The sequence below is a fragment of the Diadema setosum genome, chromosome 15 (genome assembly GCF_964275005.1).
Source record: "Diadema setosum chromosome 15, eeDiaSeto1, whole genome shotgun sequence".
NCBI classification, from domain to species: domain Eukaryota; kingdom Metazoa; phylum Echinodermata; class Echinoidea; order Diadematoida; family Diadematidae; genus Diadema; species Diadema setosum.
Genome location: NC_092699.1, coordinates 23,026,457 through 23,051,053, shown reverse-complemented (window position 1 = coordinate 23,051,053; position 24,597 = coordinate 23,026,457). Strand labels below are relative to the sequence as shown.

The following is a 24,597-nucleotide window of genomic DNA, read 5'->3' as shown; positions in this document are numbered from 1 at the left end:
AAGCTCTCAACAATCAGACAAGACCCGTTTCTGGGGTATGCCGATACACTTATAGACATTCCATTTGAATTACTTTTATACATGTAGTAAATAATCTTTGATGCATTCTGCCTCACTTACTAGTAATCTACATGTATATATCAAACACACATACGCCCAACTTAAAGCTAAGGCATAGCTCTCAGAAGGGCTCAAAATTCATCTTCCACCATTTGGAATTTGCTTAGACGTCGAAAAAGTCTTCCTAGGTACTTGTCTGGCTAACGCCATTTCCCAAGACGTATGATTTGTTTTGGAGTACTAGTATTTTGAGATCAAAAGTGTAATATGATTTCGATCGTATGCATACGACTTTTCCTAAAACGCTCTCCCATTAGACTTCTATATAATACAACGTTACGTGATGATTGATCCTGCCCTTGTAATCGTATTTTCCCCTCATACGATTCACTCTATAGTTAGCATGTCTAGCGCGGAAGATCGGTGGATACTGCCGTGGCCCGATTTGTTGATTATCGATAATCGGTTATAAAGATTTACGTAGCAACCACGATCGGACATGCTCTGAAACCTTTTGTTGGGGTAATATTTTGCATTTTCGTCGTTCCCCAACTGAAATCGTGTTATCACAGCGTTATTTCACACATATCTTATGCATACGGTATACAGTTTAGAGCAAAATTCAACAGTTCTGCAGGCATATACTGTATACTGTATAAGCTGTTATTTTCGCGAGGGTTTAATTTTCGCGAATTTCGCGAATTGCAGTTGGATCGCGAATTTAACAACACGCGAAATTGTCTCCATGCGCTTTGTTAATAGAGCATTAACGTATGCGTCGGCGTCGATTCGCGAAAACAACATCTCGCGAAAATGTCTATGACCTCGTCATTCGCGCAAATATCTGTACGCGAAAATAACGGCTTATACAGATGAGAACCACGTTTCTCTTTAATCAGGGCCTTTGATATAGAAAGAGGCGCGCAGGAGTCAGTATTTTATCCTGCGAAGTGGGTCCCACGTTCTTCTACTTCAACAAACAGTAGACCTACAATGTATCATAATCTTGCTCTGTATGATTACCTTTACGTTTCTTCAATGGTGTTTGTCAGTAGAAGTTATCGAAAGATAGATCAATCCCAACGCTGCTGCCCCTCGCTTTCTATCTCTCCCCTCAACCTGCCCCCTCCTCCCTCTCTCCCTCTCTCTCTTTTCTTTTCCCGGTATGAGGCATGAATATTAGATGATCACACATCGAATGTAGCAACGGATGCAGGAATATATCAACAACAAAGGCTCAAGGATACATGACCTACTTCCACCTCAATTATAGTGAGGTGTCCCTTTATTGTCGATGCACAAACATGTCTATCGTGTGGGACTCTCGAAAACAAATCGAAAATACATGTGCATCATGAAGCTGCTCCGAAGCGAAAGATTTCTGTAAGAAGATGCCCCCCGCCATTAAAAAAAAAAATACAATTGGACTTTTCGTATTGATAACCTTCAAAATAATCAAACCATCTAGATGTTAATTTATGGTATGAAACTATAACTTGTTACCTATATAACATCTTCTCGAAACCCCATTTAATTTGGATCAGTGCTCACGGGGGGGGGGGGGGGGGGCATACTGTACATCAAAATGCACATTATTCACTGTAAGTCCGCTCCACGTTGTTGACGACAGGCAACTTGCCCACATAGAATCACTTGACCCGTGTTAACACGTAACTGACACAACAATGATTAAGAGTATCAGTGACATTGATATCAGTGGTAAAATACTGGCACATTACGAAAAGTTCTGCCATGCAGGTAGTATACCTTTGACGCTGGCTCTGAGCATTAAATTGTCACCATGAATCAAAATATTGTCTGGATCCTACGAAAGAAGGTAGAAGCATGATGCAATAAAAAACGGAAAAGCGTGATTGTGTATCCTATTTGTGTTTTCCGGGGGGGGGGGGGCGCAGGTGGGAAATCCCCGTAGTCCTTCCTCGGGTATAGTGTGAAAGTATTTTCATTCATTTATTTTGCCATTTCCAACAGAAACATATAAATATTTTACAGAAATTGAATACATAAATTTCATCATAATACAAAATAAAGGATAAGTTTACACAATATTGTAAGTATACGGAAACGCTGGAAATGGAGAGGAATGCTGAAAAGCAGTGCTAGTAGGGTGCATCCCCCCCCCCCACCCCGCCCGCCACGTAATATACAACAAATTATATGATTGATTGACTGGTTTACATAAAAAGTGGAGGGAAAAAACCGAAACTAAGACATGTTAAACCTAAACAACCCGAAACAAACACCCTGAACAAATCCCTACACTAGTCGCTGTCATGCCGGAAGAGAGAGGAAAGAGAGAGAGAGAGAGAGGGGGGGGGGGGGGGGAGAGAGAGAAAAAAAAAAGTACACTGAGTAAATGCAACAAAAGTCTCTGGGATGTTGACAGAATATAAAAAACTTTTGAATTTCTGTTAATCATACGTTGAGGTAACGTTAAAGTGTAACTCGCATAACTCGCAGCATAGCCACGACCCGTCTTGTATATTAATGAAAACATTATGGCCCGAAAGAGCTTCCATGGCTTGGCTGCACATCATGGTAACTGCAGCCTTGACCTCAATTTCTTCCCACTGTAGTAGCGCAAAATAAATATCAGCAAGCGCAATACTTCAGTCTTTTAGTGAAATAGTATACTTTCCTTGGAATCATGTTGAGTCAGCCACGAAATTCCAAAGGACGCCATCAGCTCTGAAATAGCTCACCATGAACTCCGGCGCCAGAAGACAGACACTTCACGACGACCGCTCGTCGAGAAAGCAAATCAGCAGGACAGAGGGAAACTTTATACCCTAGCTCTGGAGTGGCAGTTTCTATGATACATGAAAAAGTCTATTTAAGCCCTTAACTCTCGATGGTTTTGCCTATTCCCAAGTCTCGCTCCGAGTAAGAAGAGTCGATTCTTACCTATCTTTTCAGTATTAGCTGATTATAGCCTTGAATGACATCGTGATTAAGATCTGCTGATCACAATAATACACCTTATCACACAGCAGATACATCAAAACAAAGAGTCGACCAAACAAATGGGGAGAGCATCGGAACAGTAGATGAGTCTCAAAATGTAGGTCAGGAAAGTAAGTTAATTGCCCCTATGTTTTTTATGTTTTTTGATAGTTTGGAGCTCCGCACATGTTTTTTTTTTTTTTCGCCTGGTTACTCGTATAATAAAGGCGGGGGGGGGGGACCCAAAGACATGCAATGGATACAAATCAGCTACAAGGCACCAAGAGACTACCAAGGGTTAGCTTGATTTTGTTGCTTTGCCTGGAACTTTTGCAGGAATCACGTGTCGTGGACATGGCAGGAAGAATTATTCCATTATTTCTTTTACTCCTGTTTTCCTTTTGGGAGGGGGGGGGGGAATAACTAGCGACAAATATAAAGAAAATCAAAACTTAACTCTGCCAGCTTTGACCACTCATGTTTTGACAAAATACCCACACACTCACAAAAAAGTATGAACATTCGAAGGTAACATGTAATGTGTATTCTAGTGACTTATTCAATGGTATATATACTGTGTAACTGTGTGACACATAAGGGTATTAGATATTTCCTTACCATTCGTGAATATATTTTTTTTTACATTTTCCTTTTTTGTAAATTTTTACAGGAATTTTTTTTAAGTTGAAAATAGACCGAATATCCTGATCAGATAGAGAGAAAAAAATGTCCCACCCCGGCTCAAAAACAGTTGCAAGTCAAACAAATTACGTAAAACAGATTTTACAACCGAAATGTCATTTAGTGTTTAATGTCAAAGGCGATGAGGAATGCGTAAATCTGTTTTAGTTACCTTCCTGTTTGACGGAGGCTGTGTGTCATTCAAATCTTTTCGCATAGAACTATACATCGTGGAATTGTGGGAATATTAGTAAGGTGTGCAGAATAACTGACGGCAAAAGAAAGGATGACACGGAGTTTCGTTTTGATACGCGGACTTAGGATAAAAGTTAGTATGTAAAGAAGTGGATATATTATAGAGTTTACGTTAGTCAGAAAAAAATATTAAGCTACACGGAAATTTTACGCCTATTTATATAAGTGATTATGCATTCATGTTTTCATCATGTTGAAGCTACAGAACAGACATAGGGAAAATTACCGTGCATGGTGTTAGGTGATAGCAGATAAAGAGAAAAAACAACAGTATCGATGCGTGTATCTACTAGTATACGAACTGCTACCTTTATGTTAGAACGCGAATATGATCCTGAATTACTTAAGAAATGGGAATTTTCCCTTATGAGAAGTTACCCTTAATAATGTTATCATTGGTATAAGTCGAGAAGAGGACGTTCTTCCACCAGCTGTACATAATTCATTTATGTTGATGTCCCCAAAATTTATTCTATCTTTGAACAATGGTCCTATTTCATACAATCCCCCAAGAGCGTGCTTAACTCAGATACAGCAGAATGTTGAAACGATTCTTCTCGATTCGAGATGTCTCGTGGTTAACATGAATCATCGACTAAACTTTAAAGGTAGGGAATCCCATTTGCATGCCTTGAATGAAAAGTTGTATAAATACAGTGGTATGTTGAAGAGAGTATCATTTTAGAAACTCCCATGAAGTATTGAAAGTGGAAGGTAACATTTAATACATTTTCATTGACAGTTAGATTTTGAATTGAATTTTTTCGGGGCTCACCGTAAATTCCAGTACATTACTAGGCTACCTGTGCAGACCCATGCACTGCATGTGTGTCCATCATGTATATTTTGTGAAGAAAGTTCATCAAAACTTACAAACATTTCTATATACATTCTTGCCACACACTCTATATGTTACTACATCAGCTCTTATAATTTTAGATTTGTGTTTATAGATAAAAAATACAGAAGACTGCAACAAAAAGGCTTAAGTGTGGCTGACACACAGAACTACTGAGTAGTTGAGTTTTGTGCATTATTCAAATTGTAGATAACTGTTGTCTTCCAAATTTCTCAGCAGTGGCCTAAACAAGTCCCCTGAGGTTCATATTTAATGTTTTGCTGCATTTTGGGAGGTCTGTAAAAGGTATCCCCTACCTTTAAGACTGCTAACTTTCGAGTGCGTCCACACTGCGCTAAACTACAAGCTAATCATCGAGAGTTAAGTTTTCGACCTGCATGAACTTAAAGTTTGGGAACAGCGTGTGAACTTGACTTTTAATTCACTTGCGTAATGAGGTTGTTACAAAATATATTGCAACCCTGGTTGTGATAGATTATTGGTATTTTCTGCCCCTTCCTCTCTCTATGTCTCTGTCATGTCTGCCTGCTTGCCTGTCTCTCTCTCTCCCTCTCTCTCTCTCTCTCTTTCTCTCTCTCAAAATATCTCTACGTTTTACATTATATTTACACATTTTTACAGTACATTATGGTTTATTAGCATAATCTTTCTCAACCTTCTTACCACATTTTCATTTGATTGAATTGGATTTCATTTCATTTCATTTGTTTTCATTTTCAGAAAAAGACATATAAAGGTAACATATTATTATTATAATATCATGCTTATAAAATCATTCTCATTAGATCCCATTTCATTTATTTGTTTTTCATTTTTAGCATTAAAAAATTAGAAAAAAATAAAGGTAACATAATATTATATATCAAGCTTGTAAAATAATTTTCATTCAGAGTCGTCGTTATTTTCATGGTTGTCAATGCCATACCATATCTGTATCATTTTATGCTGTCCGTATTTGATTTTGGATGTCAATGTCAGAAAAGGGCTGCTGGCAAATTACTTGATGGGTTCTTGGTTAGCCGAGGCCCGAGGGGCAGATCACTTCACTATAGCTGGATTGGTGTTGAAACAGCGCTTGAAAATGCAGCTTACATTTAGTGTCTTTTATACCACGAAATTTGTTTGTTTGTTAGATTTTTCGTTGGTTTGGTTCATGGCCAAGTTGGGGGGGGGGGGGGAGGGCTTACCCGCGTTTCTAAGCCCTCTGATATAACACATACACACACACACACACAAAAAAAAAGCTTAACCACGTTTGTTTATTTGTTTGTTTGTTTGTTTGTTTGTTTGTTTGTTTGTTTGTTTGTTTGTTTGTTTGTTTGTTTGTTTGTTTGTTTGTTTTCTGGTGCCACTTCTTCCGGGATAAAAAAAAAGTGGGGGCGGGCAAGTGGTTAGACCAACGAGCCACCCCCCCCCCCCCCCCCCCGTTCCGCCGACCCTGTGGTTAATTTTCTTCATAGCTGGCAATCTGTGAAAGACGTTCTGAATGAGATAATCGGGTAATCGGGCATTTCAAAACTGTGGTCTTTCAAAACTGTGTCAAAGAATCACTTCCTCTGCTCACCCCCTCAACATCAAACTATCCCCTGTTACAGAGGTACGTCTTGCACTGCAGCTATCGTAAAGTTTGTTTCACTCTGCAATACTAGTATATACTCGCAGTGAAATCAGAGCGTGATGTCTCTGTGGATACTTATATGCTCAGTATAGTCTTGACACGTACAGCTGCAACTTCGAAGAGAAGGGAGAAGCATGATGGGTAAAACACAAACACGTCGGCATGTGTCGAGCGTCGCATCGGTTTTCCATCGATTGCTGCCAATGCAAGGCATTTCCTAATTGCTGTGGTTGTTTTTGTTGTTTTATTGTTCGTCCCCAATGGTTGCGAGTGGATGGTGAACATCGTTCAATAATGGAACAAAGGATGATGATAACACTGCCTTGTCAATGTCGTGTCATCAATTTCAGGCACATCCATCACGCAGCCTACGTTTCGGGGTTGTTGTTGTTGGGTTTTTTTCAACGCGATGTTGTATTGATTGTTTGGCAAGGAGAAATCAAGAACAATGATAATGTCATGGTTCATGGATTACTTTTTTTTGTTACTGCAAGACAATGTTTTATTTCCATCAGTGACAGTGTTATATAATATGTTGCATAAATTTTGTAATCAAAGTTAACATACGTCAGAATTATGTAAGTCGCTAAAAGCTCAATTCTGATTGGCTAATCCATTATACATGTCTTGTGTTTTCATTTTCCTGACTTTTGCTGGACGGCATCTTTTATTCAAAAGGGCCCAGGTCATTCCAATTAGGAAGTGGCAAGGGTGACTCCATACGCAATAATCGTTGCGTAATTTAACGTCACAGACTATTCCTGACAACAAAAGACTTTTCCTAAGTAGTCCTATCTAGCCCAATCAAAATCATTATCGCACATTCACAGTGTTTTCCGTGATTACTAGTGCATTGTTGTACTGATTTTGTGTCGTTATGTGTATTCATATGTTCTGTTGCAATGACATTTTTGTTTGAAATGAAATTAATGAAACAAATGAATTGAAATGAAATGAATGAAATCATATTGGCTCATTCATTCTAAAACAAGCGACACAATGATTAAGCCAAACTGGTCTTCATAAGAAAAGAAGAAAAACAAAATAAAGAAGAAAATGGCGTTGATGGTAGAGAGGAAGAAGAAAGTGACATTAGTGGCAAATTAAAAGGGGGGAATATAGAAAAGCAGGGTGAGTAAATGACAATAAAGTTCAGGAAAAGAAGATTGCGACATAACTGTTGATCGATACATGTATGCTTATAGTAATATCGTCCTCATCTAAAAGCACAGGAGATGATCACCAATGTAACATTTCAACGATATTGATGGTGCTCCCTTTTTTGATCGAGTTTCTCAGTACACTTTTTAACCTCTCGGTGAACGCAAGCTTACCATAGAGCTGATGTAAATACAGCTCTATGAGGCTTACCTAGTACTGATAACCAGCAAATCGTTCGTCGTAGGCGTGGTCACCCATTCGTCGCTGGAGGGCGCTCTCAAGACCAGGTCGCGTCGTACTCCACAAGCCCAGTGCTTGCTTGCGATCCCGCGAGCGAGCTAGGCGAGCGAACGAATTTCTGCGAGCTCGAGATAGGTATTTGGGCATCTGTTCGTCGAAATTCAGTGCGACGACGCGACGACAGCGCGGACTCTCATCTCGACTCATCGCAAGTAGATACCGCCACTTCGGAGGTAGGCACGCGTGCGCTTTGCTTCTCAGGAACTCCGCTCCAGCTTTAGCTAGCAGGCTTTGTTTTATTTTCATTCAATCGCGGTAAGCTGCTGGTTCCTGGCTACTAGCTGTGAAACATGGCTCTTAATCTAGTCCTGGAATTATATATTTTATTAACTCTTGCTCACCTTACCCTTGGCTCTTCCTTTGGAATGAATACCTCCTCCCCATGGCCTGCTAAACAAGCTATTTGGATACCTGGCGATATCGTTATAGGCGGTTTGCTTCGAGTACACCAGTCGTCGGACCAACATGTTTGCGGACAACTTTTGAAACAGTCGGGAATGCAATCCGTGGAAGCTATGCTCTACACCCTGGATGTTATAAATAACGCTTCCATTCTCCCAGGATTTACCCTGGGCTTGCGGGCATTTGACGATTGCAACCAGGAGGCCTACTCGCTCGAGCAGTCCGTCAAATTTGTCAGACTCGACGACTGGTTCGATTACGATCAAAACTTCGGAGCCGATATCGCCTGCAAGGCCAACGAATCGCTGACAGAGCTCTGGACCAAGTGGAGGGAAGAGATGACCTCCCCTCAGCGTGTGACCGGTGTCGTTGGGGCGAGTTCCAGCGCCTGCTCGATTCAAGTTGCTAACTTGCTGAAGCTGTTCAAAATACCGCAGGTATGTTCACATTTCTGCTAACATTTACATCCTACACTAAATTTTGTAGCTACAAAAAGATTTTTTGTTTGTTTTTGTGAGTCATCTTATGACTTCTCCATGTCTAAATGTTGAACAGTGTTTATCGATGTTTTGCGTCCATTTGCGTCGATTTACATCAGTGTACATTGAATTGATGTTGAATCTACTTAGTTTCTATAATTATAAACTTCGAGTCATATGTCGTGATTGTTTTTGCTGGAGCAGTTGAGTTGCGATCGAATCGCACTCATTAGGCCATAAATACTTAGAATTTAATTAGAACTAGATCTATCACAGACTTCTTGCTAGATTCTAGATTTTCTTATCATTTTGGATAAAAAAGCAACTAGAGTTCTATCCTGTAACGTTAGCGTTTAGTTGAAATAGCTTCATGTGATTAGTATTTCCAACCATGTCAAAATGTAATATGTCGGCATGCTTGACACTCCGTGGCGTACTACATGGAAAATGACGTCACTTTTCATAATTAATGACGACATTTTCCAAATAGTATACAATTTATCGTGTTACAAACGCAAACAGAAAAACTGACCAGCATTAATGTTATTTATTGTGTTGAGAGTTTCTGGTTAAATCTATGGGCAAAGGAGACTCCAAAATAGTAGGTTAATAAAAATCACTGAGGGGCGCAGCCCCTCAGTGCTCAGTGAATAGCACTTTTGGAGCTAAGCATAGGGGCTGATTATATAGTTTTAGCCGGAAACTCGAAATTAGGCAGAGCATATTTGTTTTATATTTTGGATCAAAGATTTAAGTAAAAGAAGTGAAAATGTGAGATATTGTGTGGTGGATGCGATGTTGTGGATGGATCCTACACTGACCGTACGAAGCAGCACTGACGTCAGACTGCTAATACATTTTTTTTTTCAGACATTGTTACAAACGCGACAAAGCAGGGAGGTGTAAAGGAGAAGAAACAAGTAAACGGTTAGGCCCTACTAGTATCTCTCCTTACCGCTCAGAAGTTATGCGCTCTGTTGCAGGTGCGTAACGAATTGCTTGGACAAAAGACAGCATTTCTAAGTAGACCTATGCATCATTCCTCATTCACATTCACAACAAACCGAGCGAGCAGCAGCCTTGCTGTCCCGTTCAATTCATTTTGTACGGATTTCACATTTAGGTACTAAACCTGGCAACCTAGACATCCTATGCACAAATGTGCGCTAGATGGTTAAATGATAACTTTTTATTCGATATTTATAATATTCCCCCTTTTTCTTGTTTCTTTTTCTTTTTTTTTTCTTTTTTTAGTCCTGGGGTACCGGTGTAATAACAAGAAGATTTAAAGAAAAACTTAAAAGATTTATTTCGTGACATATAGGCCGACGAATAACCAATAAGTTCTACACAAGATTTCAACATTTCCCCTGAAATGCAGCTTAAGATGGATAAAGTCAAGAACCTCCCATTTGGTCTCCATATCAAAACTCTAATGGAGGAACGGCTTGGAGCCTGGAACATCAAATAAGTCAATGGAATGCTATATTTAAGCTGTAGAATTTAACCTACGCATACTCCTCTAACAGAACACCTCCTTGCACAAAGTGACGATACGCAGCAGTCATTGCGCACTGTTAGAACTGCTTTGTGATGTCACAGTTGTTTTGTTAGAAATATTGTGACATTTAACAAAGTGACGTCACGAAGCAGCGCGCGATATCAGAATTGCTTTGTGAAAAGCATAAAAGTGGCGTCATTTTGCAAATAGTACTTCATGGAGTGTCAAACATGCCGACATTCTGACATAGCTGAAAATTTATGTGATCACGTGAAACTCTTTCAACCAATCACATAGAGGATATATTTTTGATCCAAGATATAATAGAGCCTGTATAGCATAGTGGACATCTCACGCTTGAGTGAGGGGAGAATGTGTGTGGGGACGGGGTATCGCCCTGCCGCACTTATAAAGGGAGCTTTTGAATTTATCAATTAGAATAGAAATTCCAAAACTTTCAATGGAGAATGAGAAAAAAAGATAGACGTAAATCTATACAGAGACAATTTTCTTTGGCTAAATCGTGACATATCTATTACCTTTTGATCCGCGTGTGCGTTTTCACTGTGTAGACTATAATGTATAGAGAAAGCTATATAGACCTTTAAGGTGGAGGGTGAAGCATTTTTAGAAATGAAATTCAGGGATGTGATGTATACTTTTGGTGAAATATCTGAAAAATTTGAAGTCCAAAAATGTCTACCTTTTGAACAGGTTTGCAGACATAAAATCTATCGAAAATGAAAAAAAAAAAGGCAAGCACATAGAAAAATCTGAAAATTAAAGGGACATTCCAGACGATTTTCATAATTTCACATCATGTAGTACATAAATCGACAACTCCATGTATAGATTTGTGGAATTTATTGTGGTTCTTGAGCAGAGAAAAAATACTTTGAAAAACCTCAAACAAATTACACTGAACAAGGGTGATGACATAGGAGGTTCACATATTTCAGAAATGTAGCAGTGTAATTCCATTACAATACCGCTTGCTTGCGAGTTCACCTGTGTATAATCTATGCATGCCTTCTTCTTTTGTTCTGCTTCCATGAGCCCCAACTCATGCATTCTTATGGTGACTCTGCCATGTCATCATCCTTGTTCATTGCAATTTGTTCTAAATTTTGAAAATATTCTTATTCTTCATCCCAATTATCACAAATTCTGAAACTCTGTCCTCAGTATAACTAATTTATAGTTGTTCAAATGTAAAAATCAGAAAATCATCCGGAGGTCTCCTTTAAGCTTCAAAATTCGACGTGGGGGGGGGGACGATCCCCCAGAATAATCCAGGGGGACACGGCCCCAGGTCATGCCCACCCCCCCCCCCCCCCCGCCTATAAGGCACTTGCGTTTAAAAATGACACATCCTGAGATCACCGCATAAATTATTATTGTCATTAAAGTTCAGATGATTGGTAACTGTGGTATAGGCCTGTGTACAAAGTCGCAAAATCATATTTTTTCTGTTTATTATAGACCAGCATGTAACGTTAAGCTACACATCATAGTCCAGAATCTTCAGCTGATTTCTGTGGGGGATGTTCCGCTGATTTATTTTCTTTCCATTTATTCATTCTCCACTCATGGGAAGGTTTGCCCTTTCAGCTACTAGCATATAGTTAGGGCTGATTTTCGAGGTTTGTCAGAGTGTCATCCCCCGAAGAAACGGGTGCTGTTCGTTATTCCGAAGGTTCGATATTCCGAAGGTTCGTTATTCCGAAGGTTCGTTATTCCGAAGGTTCGTTAATCCGAAACACACAAATTCCCCTATACCTAGAGGTTCGTTAATCCGAAAATGAAAAAGGCTTCGTTAATCCGAACATTATTTTGTGGTGTTATTCCGGAGGTTCGTTATTCCGAAGATTTGTTAATCCGAATATGAAATTCGGAAAAACGAACCTTCGGAATAACGAATCTTCGGACTGACGAGCCTTCGGAATAACGAGCTGTAACCGAAGAAACAGGCTGTTAAATCTTTCGGACTACCAACTGGTAACTCCTTGGGACCACTGAGAGCGCATAGACCTACTGTTGAGGGTCACGAGTCCACAAAATAAATCCTTATCCCCTTGCCCTACTGTGGTACGCGTGTTGTACTATAGGGGTGCTGTTCGTTATTCCGAAGGTTCGCTATTCCGAAGGTTCGTTATTCCGAAGGTTCGTTAATCCGAAACACACAAATTCCCTACACCTAGAGGTTCGTTGATCCGAAAATAAAAAAGAGTTCATAAATCCGAACATTTGTGGCGTTATTCCGAAGGTTCGTTATTCCGAAGATTTGTTAATCCGAATATGAAATTCGGAATAACGAACCTTCGGAATAACGAATCTTCGGACTGAAGAGCCTTCGGAATAACGAACCTTCGGAATAACGAGCTGTAACCCAACTATAGTAGGTCATATCTGTGGGGGGGGGGGGGGAGGGGGGTCAAAGCTTAAGGGTCGAACCAGCATTAAATGAGTCATACGTAGACTAGTGATACAATGATAGTTAATTCCTAGATCAATTGAATAAAATCTTTCAAGTTCGTCCCCTCCGGTGAGGATTAGTTTGAGAAGTGAACGGCTTATTGTTTAGATTTATCACAGACTTCTGCGACGATTCAATGGATTAAACTGATTGATACGATTAAACTCTTAAAGGTCGAAATGTAATTGATTGCATCATATGACTACTGTAATCACTAGTAAAAGCTACTCAGAAAGCAAGACATAGAAACTATACGACCAATTGTATCTAATAAATCACCTCTATGAACATGATGAAAATAGACAGTTCTGTAAAAGCAGTCGATGAATAAGCTTTAGTTTAGACGCATGGTAGAAAAGTTGAATTCAGAGGGCGAAATTATGCAGTTCCCACAGTTTAGTAAGGTTAGGGCCTAGGTGTCTATAGGCAAAAATGTCACATCGTTGGGCAGCCATATTTCGAGATACCACTTCTTGTGACTTCTTATAGCATTCCAGTCGTCGTTACTTAATTGTGCAGAATCAATGAACGGTCTATGGACCCATTCTGTTTGGGTGCTTTTATTTCAGCCATAACTTGTCATGGGAATGTACAATCGATTATATCTTTTGATTAAACGGGGCCCTGGTGTCATGAAATATTTGTACTCGTCCTTGAATAAATTTTCGGATGCACAGGTGTAACGATCGAGCAAGCACAGTCAAAGTATGGAGCTATAGTACTAAACTCCATGGTCCAAGATTGATTTTTGATGTGATCGTTTGCATCCTATGGGGGAGTCCTCATTTTATTGTCGTTGTTGCTGTTCTCAATTGTCAAATGAATTGTAATAGTTTGTAGGCCCTATCATGACTGAAAGCATTAGACGCCTACCGGTACTATGCGGAAAAGCCTGCGACATACTTGGTGCAAAAAGTGCATCCCGTTTTGAGACATTATGAAACCATGGACCCTGTTAGGGTCAATGATGAAACTGATGTAAATGATGTATTGAGCAACAGGTGTTTTCTGTATTCAATGACTCCTAAGAGTATGATGTTATTTGGGATGTCAGCGAAAGGAAAGATAAATAAAGACAAAACCAGGGGACAACAGCGAAGTAGGCCTACAAGTATCCGTTGGTCGAGTGATTTTACGAGACGCCATTTGACAGTGTTCGATTTATTAGCAAGGTTTGCAAAACATTTAAACATAAAACATTTTTAAAAATCCATCTTGTGTGTTGTATACAGAAGTGTTGGTGCGCGTGTCAGATCGAAACTGCAATGATATAGTGCGTGACGGGCAAATTATTCTCCATGCATAACACTAGGCTCAACATAATATTAAGCCACTTCAAAGTAAACCTGGGCCCTGTTTTCGAGTTAAAATTGATTATATAGCTGATTTCAACTGTAAGTCTATGGCAGCTTGTGTGTTAAGGGAATTTGTAATCGATTATCTTTTGATAAAACGGGGCCCGGTTCTGTTATATTTTCAGATTTGTGCATATGTTTCTTTTTTTTTCACAAGAGTTGCCCTTGACAACCACAAAGCTTGCCGATGGCTTGCCCTATACCCTATGTAGCAACAACTTAGTAAATTACTGGTTACTCTAAAAAAAAAAAAAAAAAAAAAAAAAAAATCGAGTGAAAATATTCACTCTTGAAGGAGTGAATACAAAAAAAGAGTGAATTTTGAGTGAAATTGGAGTGAATTTTGAGTGAAAATGTTCATTTTTACTCGTTTTAGAGTGACCTCAGGGATCACTCCAAAATCTTCGAGTGATCCTTGAGGTCACTCTGTTTTCCATAGACGACAATAATTATGAATAATAGAACACATGAATATTCCATCTCGTATAAGCCAGTTCGGAGTTAGCTCATGGGCACATTGGTCCGAATGACCTTTCTTTTTTATATTTATATTTATTTATTTATTCAGTCTTCTTTAAAAACAGGGTAGTCTTTTCAGAGCCAAAAGGCCTGCTTTTAAAAAGAGCCCTGTTAACATAAATATAACAATTACACATCGAAAACATATTTGCATAAGTGTAAACAAAAAAAAAAAAATAATTACATCAAAACCAAAATATACCAAGTCAAAACACAATAACAACTAAACAGGAAAACAAACAAACAAACAAACGAGACAGAAACCATTAAACTAAGCTCATAACAGAACAATATGCTACATTAACAAGACAGGGTAACCAACCTGCCACATAACAGTTGTGGCTACAGTTAGTGCGCAAAACTGTAAGAATGAATGAACCAGAATTTGCGTCAAATCTGCACTTATAAGTTGATTGATTGTATTTGGGTCTTAAAAGAGATGAGTGTTGTTGCCGTTCGAATGTGGGTTGGGAGTTTGTTATAAATACTGGGTGCTATGAAAGAAAAGGATCGCTTTTTAAATTCGGTGTTGGGCTTTGGAATGAACAGTGGATTTAGAGTAGAATGACGGGTGACATAATATATAGGACGTTTTGTGGCAAGATCATTCAGGTAATACGGTGCTAAGTCATTAAGTATCTTGAAAACAGAAATACAATACTGATAGTTGATTCTACTGTCGACACTTTGCCACCCAAGTCTATTCAAAAGAGTTTCTTTGGTAGTTGAGTAGTCCGCATTTAAAACCAGTCTTGCATATCTGTTCTGGGTTCGTTGCAATTTGACAAGGTCTGTTTTGTTACACTTCCCCCAAACCACCGAGCAATAATCTATGTGAGGTAGGATAAATGAGTAATACAGCTGTGCCAGAATTGTTTCTGTTAGAAAAAACTTTATCCTCCTGATACATGCTATTGCTCGATTAACTTTTCTAATTATATTAGATACATGTAATGACCAGTTTAAACTCTGGTCAAGAATTACACCAAGGTACTTAATATTTGTAACGATTTCAAGGTAATCTTCTTCATGAGTAATTCTTAGAATCTGGTTTCTAATTCTACGTTTGGTTCCAAAAACCATAACTTTTGTTTTTGTGGCATTGATTTTCATTTGATTAATTCTGAACCATTCACACAATGAATTATATTCCTTTTGCAGGGTCATTTGAACACTAACAATATTTTTTCCCTTGCAAAACAATGCCGTGTCATCAGCGTAAAGGGTGATTTTAGTTTGATTTTCAAAAGATAAATTACACATATCATTGATAAATAAACAAAAAAGTAAGGGCCCCAGAATGGAGCCTTGGGGGACACCAGAGGTAACTTTCTCAAAAGCACTCAGGGCTCCTTGAAAAGAAACACATTGCTGTCTGCTACAAAGATAAGATGAAAACCATTGTAGTTCAGTTGTTTTTATGCCATAGTAAGGCATTTTTGATAAGAGGATTTCATGCGATATAATATCGAAGGCCTTTTTTAGATCTAAGAAAATTGCACCTGTTATAAGGCCAGAATCAAGGTTATTTAGCAAAAAATCAGTAATTTCAATTAAACATGTAGCCGTTGAATGCTTTTTGCGAAAACCTGATTGCCTCTGCGATAGCAGTTTGTTTTCTTGCAAGTATTCGTAAAGTTGTATGTGGACCGCCCTTTCAAGAATCTTTGACACACAAGATAATAGGGATATCGGACGAAAGTTGCCCAGTTTACTTGTATCACCACCTTTGGGTACAGGAACAATCTTGGCCTTTTTAAAATCACTCGGGAATTGCCCAGAGTTTAAAGATTTGTTTAAAATACATGTAAGAGGTTCCGCGATGTACGGAGCTGCGGATTTCAATAGCCTTGGATGTAAGTCATCAAAACCGGCAGCTTTTTTGACGTCTATTTTTTGTAATTCTTTTTTGACAAACTCTATTTCAATTTCTTTGAATTTGAAAATTGATTTCACTTGTGACAATGTATTAAGGGAGTTAAAACACTTTTCGGATCGAGTGAAACCATTTCCGACATTAACGAACATCTGATTAAACGCTTCAGCGATTTTATACTTATCTGAAATAATGTCATTGCCTATTTTGATATTTGAATTGATTGTAGTTTTTTTCTTTGGCAATAGATCTTTCAGCACTTTCCACGAGTTCTGCATATTGCTGTCGCATTGTCGTAACCTGGTATAAAAATATTCCTTCTTAAGTTTCTTATTCAAATTATTGGCTTTGTTTCTAAGATGTTTGTACTTGTCCCAGATAACGTTCAGATGACTTACATCCTCTTGACATGGTGTTTGCCCTTTCTCAGACGATCTTCTTTTCAGTTCAGTGAACTTTCTCTTATGGTAATCACGGTCTCTGGCTATTGCTAGATAGTCATTAGTAATCCATGGGGCACCTCTTAACTTCTTTCGAACAGAGACAAAGGGAGCATGTTTACGTGATATAGCAGAAAAGGTTTCTTTAAATTGTGCAAAGCTCCTTTCAACATCGTCATTCACAGTAACAAGACGATCCCATTGAACATGTGAGAGGTCATTAAGAAAATCTTCTTCGACAAAGTATCTGAACGATCTGAATGAAAAACATTCAGGCTGGGATTTTGATGGTCTGCACCTGAGAATTGTATAGACAAGGGAGTGGTCACTAAATCCAACAGAATCTGTCCCAGATTTCTTTGTGATCTCCACCATTGAGTCTGACACACAAATAACATCGATCAATGTGGAGCTATAGGGAGTTGTTCGCGTAGGCTCCTTGATGAGCTGCGTAAGGTTAAACACTGAGCACAATTCGTTAATCTTGTTTGACAAAGAACTTTTTGCTAACATGTTGCAATTTAAATCTCCAAGTATAAGAACGTTATCAGAGAAAGAAAAAACCTGCTCTAAATTCGATTCCAAACTACTGAAAAAAGTCGAACAAGGGGAATCCGGTTTACGATATATCACACCGAGAAAAAATGACATATGATTTTTAACTTTGATTTCTAACCACATTATTTCCAAATCATTATTTTCAAGATCTTTACGTCTAACGTATGACATGTTTTCTTTTAAATAACACGCTACTCCACCACCATGGTTATCCCGATCTCTCCTTTCCAGGATATAACCAGAAATCTCCAAAACACTTGAATGAATGGAGTCATCAATCCATGTTTCGGAAAGTGTAAACAAATCAACTGATTCTTTCTTAATATAATTATCCACGTCCTCTTTTTTATTCCGTATACTTCGAACATTAAGATGGGCAATCAGCAGACCATTATTATTTGTGCTGTTAAGTTGAATAGCATTTTTAGGCAACGTAACATCATTCTCGGGCTCTTTAACTTTTTCTAATTTTGGGATAGCCGTTTCAGGAGTTTTCAGATCTTGTTCGAAAAATGGCAATTCTTCAAAAATACACATGGAACACGTCCAGTTTTCAAAACATTCATTTTTGTCATCGTACTGAGCTTGAGTTATACCGGCACATATAATATGAACCCACTTGTTACACACTGTACAGAGCAATGCTTTCTGATTACATTTTACTGGTGTTTTACAACACACACATGGAAACCTAACTGGCATAAATTGATATATCAAAATAGATCATCAAACACATCAAACATCAAAAGAATGAAACATGTAATCAAATAAATCACGAAAATGATTATTCAAAGGTATTGCTCAAAATGTACTCAAGTAAGCATTACCATTCAGACGTTTCTACTCAACCTGAGTTCAGTGTTCACGTGTTTAGATTCAATCTCACCAAGTCTCTTTCTCTGACGATTGTGATCTTCTCGCCGTTTGGTTTCTTGACAATAATCCTCCCGTCCTGTGTCCAAAGTTTGAAATCTCTGCTGTCTAGACCCCTCTTTACTTTCCAGTAGAGTTTCGAGCGACCTTGTGTCAAACTTTCATTGATGTAGACGGTTTTTGACTTACTAGTTGCTTTCCGCAGGTTGAATCGTGCTTTGTACACCTCGTCTCTCGTGCGGTAGGTCGCGAATTTCACGATGACATCGCGGTGCTGCTTTTTTGCCTTGGTTGTCGCCTGACTCCTTTTCGCCCCTCCGGCCATGGGTCCCAGTCGGTGGCAACGATCGATGTCTCCCTTCTCGACGTTGATCCCAAGGTCGTCTTTGCAGATATCGATGACGGTTGCCTCCACGTCCTCGCCACTGTTTTCATCGATGCCAGCGAAAACCAAGCAGTTACGACGTGAATACTGTTCCGCCTCCTCTGAGGCCTCCTCGATCCTTTGGAGACGTTTCTCCATCGTCGACATTCTGTCGTTGACGGTATCGACGTCGAATTGTAGCGAGTCCTTTACATCGGAGCAAATTGACTCACATAACTCGTTCAGAAGCTTTGCTTTGATTGCAGAAATCAGTTTGGAGACGAAGGTACCATCAGTGAGTAGTCGTTCGATGACAGATTTGATGGCACTGGATAATTCCGAGTCATGGTCCGAGTCGAGTGTAGAGGCACCTGTACCACCAGTTGGGGCTGGCTTCGTCGTCGGGGAGTTGTCGGCCTGGGGTGCAGTAAGCCCCCGTCGAGGTCTATCCGTACCGGGCATATTGTTGACTGCCAGGTCTATTGCACAGAGTCAATTGTAAATTCTATGCTTGGCGGAGCTCGCCCTTACACACGTCCGTTCATGACAGAGTCGAGTCGATATATATTCTCAGTCGGTTAGGGGCGCTTCATTCGTTTTGAGAGCGACATAATGCAAAAGCTTTACGTAACAATTTATGGAATTCATTGATCCTGTTCAAATAAAGAATGAACTTGTATACACCAGATGACCATAATGATCCGTCAAGTACATGGGAAAGCATCCATTTCATTATTTTGCGTTGAATGTACAGTTAATGTATTAACAACCTTTTTCTATTGATATTGCCAAATACCACTTCTGCTGTCAGGTGGATGTGCTGGCAAGCGGCATTTATAAGGATTACATGAATAATCATTACATCACAAAGGCTTATCCGAGTGAATTTAAAAACCAACATGCATGTTGGTCCGAATGACCTTGTTTCTGCTCATGCGCAAAGTGGAACTCCGAACTGGCTTATTTTAGGTGTTTTGTTGTTGTTGTTTCTTTTAGATGAGTTTCTGCCCAAACGCGCCTAGTTTGACGGAAATACAGTCCATTTCGGTTGAAGCTGATGCTGTGTGTCATAATAAAGAGAAGCGTGTACTCGCTCATAGAGGCCATTTTGCTGATGGAGCTCCCATTAGCCGACGCCGGCTTTTTGGAGACCAATGACGTATACGTATCTGTTTTATAATGTAGGCCGGCTAAATGTTCGCGACAGTTGTGTTTATGCAATTTTCATTCCATATACACAATGAAAAGAGAGAGATTTTTTCTTCTTTTTTTCATCATCATCTCGTAGAAATTGAGTGTTTTGTGTCCCATTCATTCTATACTAAATATTCTTTGTGTGCATGGCGGCACCCGTTTGAGCTAAACCTATAGGCCTATGTTGTAATGTCGAACTCGTGGGCTGTTTTTCCCCAGTGTCGAACTCATAGGCCTTATATGCCTATAGTGTATGAAAACTCATGGACTGTATGACTCCTGAACCTTTTTTTTTTTTTCAATATCGAACTCGTGGGCTGTAGCTGACTCGTGGGTATCAGTCTCGTGGGATGACTGCGGATATAATTCGTCCAGTGTTACTTGAAATGATTTTCTGTGGCCAACATTCTGTCTTGGTCCATATGCCCTTGAACAGAAGGGGCCCTGAAATCCAAATGCACGTTGATTTGTGTTGACTTATGATACCCTCAACATCACTTTTGCGGTGAAATGAATATCTAGAAACATTCCATATATTTTTAACGATTTTTTCTTCTATTTTTCTTCAGATTACTTGGGAACGCCCACAAAAAATCCTCTCAAACCAATCAATATTAATATTCTTGAGATGACCTAATCTGTCAATCATTGCTAAAGTACTGAAATGTTTAACAAAAGACATTGGAATGCACCTTCCCCTCGACTCAGCATAACTTGCATGTTCCCTCGCCATGTCTTTTGTTAGTCACATATTATGACAGAAACATGCAAGTTATGCTGATTCGAGAGGAAGGCGCATTCCATTGTCTTTTGTTAAACATTTCAGTACTTTAGCAATGATCGACAGATGAGGTCATCTCAAGAATATTAATATTGATTGGTTTGGAAGGATTTTTTTGTGGGCGTTCCCAAGTAATCTGAAGAAAAATAGAAGAACAAATCGTTGAAAATATATGAAATGTTTCTAGATATTCATTTCACCGCAAAAGTGATGTTGAGGGTATCATAAGTCAACACAAATCAACGTGCATTTGGATTTCAGGGCCCCTTTAACAAAGTGTAGTTCGGACGGTGCCGTTTACAGGAGCAACCAAGACAGTATCTATCAATGATGAGTATATAGTACTCACTCACTTAAATACAATGTTGGTGAAAAGCTCATGACCCAGTGTTTTGTAAAATGATACATCAAATCAAAACAACTCTTTAGCAATTAGTCACAAAAGCAATTATGACAAAAAAAGCTGACAAAAGTTAAACTGATAGCTATCTTGTCATCCAAGCCAACTTCGAGTGATACTATAGGGGCCTCTGTTCGAGGAACCAATTTTTGTGAGGACACGACGTTTTTTTACTGTAAATATATCAGTCAAAAGATCAGACTACACCCATTAACCCACTATTCCCACTACTGCGGGCATGAATGGGATCGTTTTAATATTGATAATCTTGAAGCAAATTTCGGCAGCGCTCCTTCCCGGAATAATCATATCGGGCCCGACAAGGGGTGAAACATGGCGACGATTCGCGTGAAGACAGTGTTTAAAATACTCGCGTGAAAAATGAGTGTAGCAGCTGCAAGCTTTTCCGCAATTAGGTTATTACTCGCAGGAAAGGTTTAAAAGTAACCAAATAATGGAGCATTCGTGGTAATGGATGACAGAGGTTTACATCTTCGAATGAGTCACGTGTACTAACTCTTATTATGTGCACGTGGGTGGAATACAGTGAAAAATGATGACCCACACGACTGTCAACGCCTCTTAAAGGGATGGTGCAGTTTTGGTTCAGACTGGGATTCAGGTGTTAACATTTTGCGAGATAAACAGAAACTACTTATATGAAATATTAAAGAGCATACAATTCAAAAAGCTATTGAGAGTTTATTTGATGAAAATCGGTTTTAAATGCAATTACTAAGATATTTTATTACAAAGCAAAACAATGTGGTCCTAATAAAGGTTGGTCCCATCTTTTATTAGGTCCACTTTCTTTTACATTGTTTTTTAAAATGTCAGCCATTTCAGAACCAATTTTCATCAAATGAATTTTTGATTCCTCTTAAAATTGTATGCTTTTTCGTATTTCCGATAAGTAGTTTTTAATCATCTCGTAAAAAAGTTAAAACCTGAATCCCCGTCTCAACCAAAACTACATCATACCTTTAAGAAAAACGTCGATGTTGAGTGGTGACGGTGTGTTTATACCGTGACATTGGTGTGAGCGAGATCGAGGTTAGTAATTTCCCATAAACTCAGCGGTGATGCAGCAATCACAATGATTTGACACCAAAAATAGTATTTTGTCACGTTATCGCCCCATAATTTTCTCAATATCCCCAGTCGCACTCAAAACAAGCTTTGCTTGTGGAAAATTTATGACTCCTCTTTTTTGAAAGATGCGTGTGTGTGTGTGTATATATATATGACGGAGAATATAATAGACTAAAATAGAACGCCTTTAATACAGTGTGCCTTAAAATGACAAACACAAATCTTCCGTTGTTTAGGTGGTTGATGAGTGATTGATGTTATCCGCCACTAGGAGCAAGCAGATGTTCTTGCATGCAGCGGTAGGAAGGCGCCAATGTGAGGGCAGACGACATCAATGAAGATTTCGTGGATTAGAGATGAATTATTTCGCAGAAAATATCAGGGATTTAGATAGCTGTGTATACAGAGCAGGATTTGCCAAAAAAAAAAAAAAAAAGAGAAAAAATCTTTGGGCGTTCAGGATTTTGCAAGAGTTCTCTGCTGCATTTTTACGATCACATTTGAGAGAGAAAAAAATCTTTATAAATTTGCCTTTTTCTGCATGTCACTTAAGCATTACATCGTTGTTGTTTTTTTCAGTCAGTGAATTGTCACCTTATAACTCGCACTTAGAGCGAGACTTGAGCGTGAATGATTAGGTAAAGACTCCATGTGAATCTCAACATTCGTTTCTTGAATATATTTGTATTTGCACTTGCATGTATACGTGCTCATGTTTTGGTTCATCTGAGAATCATTGCATGTTGTGAATCATTGATATTCACATAGATGTGTACTCACTATGTACTCACTATTCAAATTCGTTTTGTTTTTTGCATGTATACATTTATTTCACTTTATGTAAGTTTCAGTCATTTGAAAAAAATCTGAAGAGGAATGATCGTGATTTCTAGCTCATCTGAGCCAGAGGCTCGATATTGCGATTATTCATCGTTTGGCGTCCGTCGTGCGTGGAGCGTCGCGCGAAAGTTTTTACTTTTCAACTGCTTCTCGAAGACGCCATGTCAGAATTTCACCAAACTTGGCAAAGAACGGTCCTTATTCCGCATATTGGCTTGTAGAACATTTAGGAGAACTTTTAATTCCTCGTACATTTGTTCTTCTAATGTACTGTTGACAGTTTTTGACGGTGCTTTCTCGAAAGTTCACTTATCTTCGGGCTTCCGAGAGAACATTATAATTATTGTCCACGTCTCCCTCCTCATGGACATGGACGCCATCTGCCCACAGATGATTTGTTGGGCATGCCGGAAATATCGTTTTTATGGTGATAGTATACAATGATACGTCGTTTTATTCGAGCTTCAAACCTGACTATACTTGCTACAAAGAGTCAATAACAAAACAATACAAAAATGGGAATAATTGAGACCAGCTTGTTTCACCATAAGACGTGAAATTTGCAAAAAGGATTTTCTCTCAAGGTCTTTATAGGAGACTATAATGATTTATCCGCTCCATAATCAGTGAAAATTGCACCGGTTCATGAATCTATTATATACGCCGGAACAATAGTTGCCTCTAAAGGAGATCATCCCTATAGTTTCCAAATAATGGTTGGAATCTTTGAATGATGAAAACTATGCCATCCACAGCTAAATAACTAATCCTCATTAATCTTGTATTCCAATACAAACATAATCTAGCACAGGTATCCGGTGTATAAGTCTACGAGGAAGAAAAAGGGCTTATGTCTGTTCTATCTATACAGAAGTAAGATTTTTATCCATGGGATATAGCATCTTCATCACAATATAGTTCTTCCGGAGATCCTACGTATTTGTTACTTTATACTCTTGCATCAACAGTGATTTTCTGTCAAAGGCGACACAAGGAGAAAAGGATGTGCGACCCAGGCAAAATTGACATGACTCGAATAGACCCTTTCTCTAATGTGCTTGTATTGCAATAGACTATTTTTATATCATTCAAATTTTATGCATACCTTTTAAACAAAGGTTGTTCTTGACAAACCTGTAAGCTTGTCCGAGGCTTGTCGGACATATAGCATCAAGTAATGTATTCAGACTACGGTGTCAGACTGGATTCCAGCAACTGAATTTCATGGAATACCTCGTCTCTATGTTCCTGGGAATGAAACATCCATAAGTTTGAATACATTATAAAAATGGTCTATTCATGGATGTTTCACTTCCTACAGCCTAGTAACAAAGCATTACATTCAGCACCCGCTCCCTCTCATTCGGTTTCATAGACAGGGAATCACGTAGTTGTTGGTAAGAAGGTCCCAAGCCTCTGACAAGCATCTTTTGTGTATACAAAGCATGCGCAAAATCTGAATACAGAACCGGTCTTTGATGTTTTCTCCTCCTCACAAACCTTTGTGCTACGTAATAGTCACAAGCCCCAACTGCGCATGTCGGAATTA

General features: G+C 38.9%; 2 protein-coding genes across 2 annotated transcripts in view; one reads left to right on the top strand and one right to left on the bottom strand.

Moving 5' to 3' along the window:
• Positions 1-7,926: 7,926 nt before the first annotated feature.
• The window catches only part of LOC140238818 (metabotropic glutamate receptor 2-like), a 90,191-nt gene continuing 73,520 nt past the window's right edge, over positions 7,927-24,597 (top strand). The window contains exon 1 of the mRNA XM_072318717.1: positions 7,927-8,737. Within this exon, the coding sequence (XP_072174818.1) occupies positions 8,189-8,737 (549 nt within the window). The 5' untranslated portion in view covers positions 7,927-8,188. The remainder of the gene's footprint in view (positions 8,738-24,597) is intronic.
• LOC140239109 (uncharacterized) lies at positions 18,367-19,203 on the bottom strand. Its single transcript, XM_072318999.1, has one exon. The coding sequence runs from the start codon at positions 19,201-19,203 to the stop codon at positions 18,367-18,369; it is 837 nt and encodes a 278-aa protein (XP_072175100.1).